At 65.7% G+C, this 6,096-nt stretch overlaps 2 protein-coding genes across 2 annotated transcripts; one reads left to right on the forward strand and one right to left on the reverse strand.

Annotated features, from left to right (window-relative positions):
* Window positions 1-36: 36 nt before the first annotated feature.
* AMSG_03566 (ATP-dependent RNA helicase DHX8) lies at window positions 37-4,373 on the forward strand (the record flags this gene model as incomplete). Its single annotated transcript, XM_013904459.1, has 3 exons — window positions 37-3,333; window positions 3,375-3,687; window positions 4,006-4,373. 3 exons carry the CDS (start codon window positions 37-39, stop codon window positions 4,371-4,373), a joined length of 3,978 nt encoding a protein of 1,325 aa, XP_013759913.1.
* Window positions 4,374-6,032, reverse strand: AMSG_03567 (DNA methyltransferase 1-associated protein 1; the record flags this gene model as incomplete). Its single annotated transcript, XM_013904460.1, has 2 exons — window positions 4,374-5,923; window positions 6,005-6,032. The coding sequence occupies 2 exons, from the start codon at window positions 6,030-6,032 to the stop codon at window positions 4,500-4,502; spliced, it is 1,452 nt and encodes a 483-aa protein (XP_013759914.1). The 3' UTR covers window positions 4,374-4,499.
* Between the last annotated feature and the right edge of the window lie 64 nt (window positions 6,033-6,096).

Raw genomic sequence — 6,096 nt, forward strand, 5'->3', positions numbered from 1 at the left:
CACACACCACACACACACACCTCCATCTCTTACATTATGGCGGGTACCGGGTTGGAGGACCTGCAGTACCTCTCGCTGGTCTCCAAGCTCTGCTCAGAATTGGAGCGCCACTTGGGCTTTGGCGAGAAGCCCATGGCTGAGCTCGTCATCCATGTCGCTCGTGATGCTGCTAGCAAGGAAGCCTTTGCTGCTGCCCTGGCTGGTCAAGGTGCAGACTTTCCACAAACGCTCGTCAACTCGCTCTATGCTCTTATTGTCCGTATGCTCCCGCCCTCACGCCTCACGCCCGCCCTCCGCGCTGCCCGGGCTGCACTGCTCGGTCCGCAGGCCGCTCCTACGCCGCAGCCCAAACTGGTAACCACAGCGATGACCGCGCCGCCTCACTCCAAGTCGCCCTCGCTTGCCCCGTTGGCTGGAGCAGAATCGACGGCTACAGCTGCCGGCGAAGAAGGCGGTGGTCGCCGCCGCCGTAAGAGACGCAAGCGCCGTCGCGATCCGTCGCCCGATGCTGGCCGCCCGGCTCCGCCTACCCGCGCCCCTGCAGCTCCGCAGCAGCAACCGTTGCAGTCGTCGCCACAGCAGCCGTTGCAATCCTACCCGCCGCAGCAGCCGTTGCAATCCTACCCGCCCCGCGGCCAACCGCAGCAGCCGCCCCACGGTGGCCCGCCGCCGCCCCACGGTGGCCCGCCGCCGCCCCACGGTGGCCCGCCGCCGCCCCGCGGCCCGCCGCCGCCCCGCGGCCCGCCGCCGCCCCGTGGCCCGCCGCCCCGTGGCATGCATCCAGAACGGGCACGGATGCTGGCGCGGGCGCCGCCGCCAACCGCTACTCCGCAAGATGCCGGCGTGGTGGTCGGCAAGCTGTATCGTGGTCGGGTGGCGTCGACCAAGCCATACGGCGCCTTTGTGACGCTGCAAGGCGTGTCGCCGCCGATGGACGGCCTCATGCACCTGTCCGAAATGACTCTGGCGCGCGGACAGACTCCCGCTGACGCTCTGGCGCGCGGCGAGGAGCTCTGGGTCAAGGTCATCCGCGTCGAGGGCACCAAGATCTCACTCACCTCGCGTGACATCGATCAGGTGAGCGGAACAGATTTGGTGGCGGCCGGTCCGTCGCGCGCGACGTTTGGTTCACGGGCAGGGCCCGGCGCACCGCGCGGCTTGCCCCGATCCGACACCGCCAGCTCGGCGCCGACCAAGAAGCAGCAGCGGATCTCGTCGCCGGAGCGCTGGGAGCTGCTGCAGCTGTACAAGGCCGGAGTTATTTCGGCCAAGGACGTGCCTGGATTTGATCCGGAGCGTGGTGTGACCTCGCTTGTCGACGAGGAGATCGAAGAGTATGAAGTGGTAGTCCGGTCGGACCGCCCCACTTTCCTGCAGGACCAGCAGACAATGGCGGCGTCGCTCTCGCCGGTGGCGGTGGTCAAGGTTCCGGACGGTTCGCTCAACTCGGCGGCACAGCTGGCGTCGGCCCTCGCCAAGGAGCGGGCGCAACTGCGCGAACAGAAGCGGCTCGAAACAGCAGCCGAACAAGTACCGGACGACCTCGCCCAGCCGTGGCACGACCCCATGTCGAGCTCGTCGCGGCTTCTCGCCGGGCAGGTTCGCAACATGGCGCTCGGCCTCAATGCCGACGAGGAGGAAGAGCCCGAGTGGAACTCCAAGTCGACGTCGTACGGCAAGCGGACGTCGGCGTCACTGATCGAACAGCGTGAGTCGCTGCCCATCTTTGCCTACAAGGACGCACTCCGCGATGCTATCGCTTCGAACAACGTGCTGGTGGTCATCGGTGAGACCGGATCCGGCAAAACGACCCAGCTCCCACAGTACCTGGACGAGTTTGGCTACACCTCGCGCGGAACTGTGGTCTGCACCCAGCCGCGACGCGTGGCGGCTATGTCGGTCTCGGAGCGTGTGGCCGAAGAGGTGGGAACCCGGTTGGGCGACTACGTCGGCTACCGCATCCGGTTCGACAACTGCACGTCGCCGGCGACAAGGCTCGTGTATGCCACCGCGGGTCTTCTTCTCCGTGAGATCCTGGCCGACCCAGACCTCACCAACTACTCGGTCGTCATTCTCGACGAAGCCCACGAGCGGACTGTCAACACCGACGTCCTGCTCGGCCTGCTCAAGGAGCTTGTCGTCCGGCGGCCGGACCTCAAGCTCATTGTCACGTCGGCGACGCTCAACGCCGACAAGTTTTCAGCTTTCTTCAACAACTGTGCTGTCTTCCGCATTCCCGGCCGCACCCACCCGGTCGAGATCCTCTACGCGCGCGAGCCCGAGACCGACTACCTCGATGCGGCGCTGCTGACCGTCATGCAGGTCCATCTGACAGAGCCCGCCGGCGACATTCTGGTCTTCCTCACCGGCCGCGACGAGATCGAAACCGCGTGCGAGGTGCTGACCCAGCGGATGAAGGCCCTCGGGCCCAAGGTTCCGCGCATGATTGTGCTCCCGCTCTACTCGGCGCTGCCGAACCAAGTCCAGTCTCGAGTCTTTGAGCCGCCGCCACCCGGCGCGCGCAAGGTCGTTGTCGCCACCAACGTAGCCGAGACCTCGATCACCATCGACGGCATCAAGTTTGTCGTCGACTCTGGCTTTGAAAAGGTCAACGTCTTTGACGCCCAGGCCGGCTCCGACTCTCTCCAGGTGGTGCCGATCTCGCAGGCCGCTGCCAACCAGCGCGCAGGCCGTGCCGGGCGGACCGGGCCCGGACGCTGCTTCCGGCTCTACACTGAGGAAGCTTACCTCAACGAGATGCTGCCGTCGCCGGTGCCGGAGTTGCAGCGGTGCAACCTGTCGTCGACAGTGCTGCAGCTCAAGGCGATGGGCCTCTCGGACCTGCTCTCGTTCCCGTTCATCGACGCGCCGCCGGCGTCAGCGCTCGTCGCCGCCCTGCAGACCCTTTTCAACCTCGGTGCACTCGACGAGGAGGGCCTCCTCACCCGGCGCGGGCGGCTGATGGCCGAGCTCCCGCTCGACCCGCGTCTCGCCCGCGCCCTGCTCGCCGCCGTCGAGTTTGGCTGTGCCACCGAAATGCTCACCGTCGCCGGCATGCTTGGCGAGCAAGTCTTCTACCGGCCGCGCGACAAGGCCAACGAGGCTGACGAAGCCAAGTCACGGTTCCACGACTCGTCCGGCGACCATGTCACCTTGCTTAATGTCTTTGAGTCGTGGGAGAACAACGGGCGGAAAAACGCTTGGGCGCATGCGAACTACATCCAGGCACGCGCCCTCCGCCGCGCCGCAGACGTCCGCTCGCAGCTCCACGCCATCATGGTCCGGCTTGGGCTCGACGTCACCTCGGCCGCCGGCCGTGACACCAACCGCATCGTCAAGGCTATCCTCACTGGTTTTTCAACAACGTGGCCAAGCGGACCGACGAGGGCTACAAATCGCTTGTCGACGACCAGCAGCTCTACCTCCACCCATCGTCGGCTCTCTTTCAAAACCCGTCCGAGTACGTCCTCTACAACACCATCCTCGAGACCTCACGCATGTGGGTCCTTACCGTCTCAGCCATCGAGCCGCGCTGGCTCGTCGAGGCCGCGCCGGCGGTCTTCTCGCGCGCAGACGCTCGCAACTTGTCCAAGGCCAAGCGCCAGGAGCGCATCGTCCCGCTCTACGACAAGTACGCCGAGAAGGAGGGCGGCGAGGGCTGGTGGCGCATCTCGCGCCAGAAGCGCCGTCGCTGATGGTGCAGCTTTAACCCTTGACGGTACGGTCGTTCGGACGCGTTGTCGCGCGTCTCAAAGTGAACAACTCGATGATACTTGACATCCAGGTCACCGGCCGACACTGCGCGACGCCTGCTTGGCCTGCGGCTCGAGGTGGGAGGCGCGCCTGCACGTGATGGCGGCCGACACGTAGACGCCTGCCTGAAGGATGCTCGAGTTGCCGTCGCGGTGACGATCCCGACGACCGGAGGGAGAGCATGCCAGAGTTGAACACAGCGGCCGGACAGGAGAGCGGGAGGACGTTGTGGATCTTCTTGCGACGGACGAGCTTGCCGGTCGGCGTGGCTGCTTAAGTGGTGGCACGCCATCCTGTACTGGATTCTGGACGCCGCGCTCATCAACGCGTACGCGCTCTGTGCCAACGCGAGCCCGCGCCCCGCCATGACTCGCGTGGCTATCATCGACGCCCTCTTGCCGCCAGCACCGACGCCGTCAGCTCCGCGCCGTCGCTCAAGCGGAAGCGTCCCCCTGAAGCGGCCGCTCGTCAGCACCGCTTTCCCCAACAAGCCGCTCTGCGACGCGGCTGCCTCGCCTGCCGGAAGCTTCATGGCAACCGATCGCGGCCGCGGACCTTTTGCGCTGCGTGCGGCGTCCATCTCTGCATCGCCGACTGTTTTCTATTGTGGCAGCCAATAACACATTGTACTACTCTTTTACAACAATCCATGGACGTTGCGACGTCTGTGGAGCGTCGCGGAGCGCGGCTTGCGCGATGGACATCTTTGTCCATTCCGTATCGGAAAGCGTTAAACTCATGGCTCCTCATTCGACCTTGGGCAGCTCGAGGCCACGCTCAAGAACCTGCTTGCGGAGCACCTCGACGTCGGCCGCCATGGCCGATGTAGCGGCCACCAGCTCGGCCAGCACCATCGCCTGCGCGCGCACATCGCGGTACACCTGGTTGACCTTGGAGGTCGCCAGCGGCTCAGCGAGGCCGATCTCCTCCAGAAAACTGTTGACCTGGGTGACGGTCTGCGACGGCACGCTGCTTGGCGACCAGTTGGTCGTCGCCTTGATCATCCGCGACCGCAGAACCACGCTGTGTCGCGGGAACGGCTCCTCGGTCGCTGCAATGCCCGACATCCGCGTCAGCACCTTGCCCAGCAGCCGCTGCGTCGCCCGCGACGACTTGGGTCGCGAAAACTCGAGAACCCGCTTGGTGGCGTCAATCGACTCGGTGAGCGTCAGCGCCCGCTTGGCCTTCTTGGCCGCCGGTACCTCGCCATCGTCACCAAGCGCCATCGCAGCAGCAGTCGCAGCTGTGCTCGCCTCGGACGCAGCCGAGGTGGCGCTAGCTGTGGCAGGCGCTGCCTCGGCCGCCGACGACGAGCTGGCGGCAGGAGCAGCCTCGGCACCGGCCTCGGCCGCCGGCGCGGCGCGGAGCGCCTCCAGATGCTCCAACAGCTTGGCACGAAAGGCTTCGCGCGCCTTGCGGGCAGCAACCCGCTTCAGCGCCGAGTTGCGCGAGCTCGACGCCTTGCCCTCGGGCGTCGCCGACGACGCCGACGCCGACGCGCGGCCGGGCTTGGGCTTGGCGAGGCCGTACTCGACAAGCTTGCGGCGGAGAAAGGCCTGCTCGTTGGTGATCTTGTTCGATGCAAAGTACACAGCATTAGCTTGGGACTTGCGCTTCTCCTCGTACTCACGGTTGAACGGCTTGTCGATAATGGGCACCTTGGAAGCGAGGGCGAGGGCCGAGGTCGAGCCGCGCTGAGCCAAGACCGAGCAGTAGGCGGCGGCGATGTTGCGGGCGACGGTATAGTACCGGTCCTTGATCTCCTCCAGTGACTTTTCGTAGGGAAAGCGGTCAGCAACTACGTGCCAGCGACAACCGTAGCGCTTGGCCATGGCAATGAGCTCGTCGGTCATGGGCTTTGTCCACGAGTCCGAGGGGCAGAACCGGTCGTACTCATCGTCGGTATACTGCACCACCTCTGCCGTCTTTGCGCAAATCTCAGCAAAGATGTAGTCGTCCCGCACCGCAGCCTCCTTCTCCCAGTGCGCCAATTCCAGGCCATCACTCCGCGCCGACGACGTGAACTTGCGCCACACCCACTTGGGCACCCGCAGCGTGTCGCTTCCGGCTCCGCCCGCAAGCGTTACCTCCATGGGTGCGCCCACACGCGAGTCGTGCGCTCCCAGTGCCAGGCCTGCCACTTCGGACTCTACGCCACCTCCGTCGGCATCTGCATGTGCGTGTGTGTATGGGGGGTGAGGGGGAGGGGGGGGGGAGGGGGGGGAGGGGGGGGGAAGGAGAGGGTGCGTACTGCGGCGCCTCTTTCGGCTCTTGGGCATGCTGTGTGAGAGATGTGGGGATAGAGTGGGGTGGGGTGGGGATAGAGTGGGGTGGGGTGGGGGG

Source organism: Thecamonas trahens, assembly GCF_000142905.1.
Source record: "Thecamonas trahens ATCC 50062 unplaced genomic scaffold supercont1.13, whole genome shotgun sequence".
Taxonomy (NCBI): Eukaryota; order Apusomonadida; family Apusomonadidae; genus Thecamonas; species Thecamonas trahens.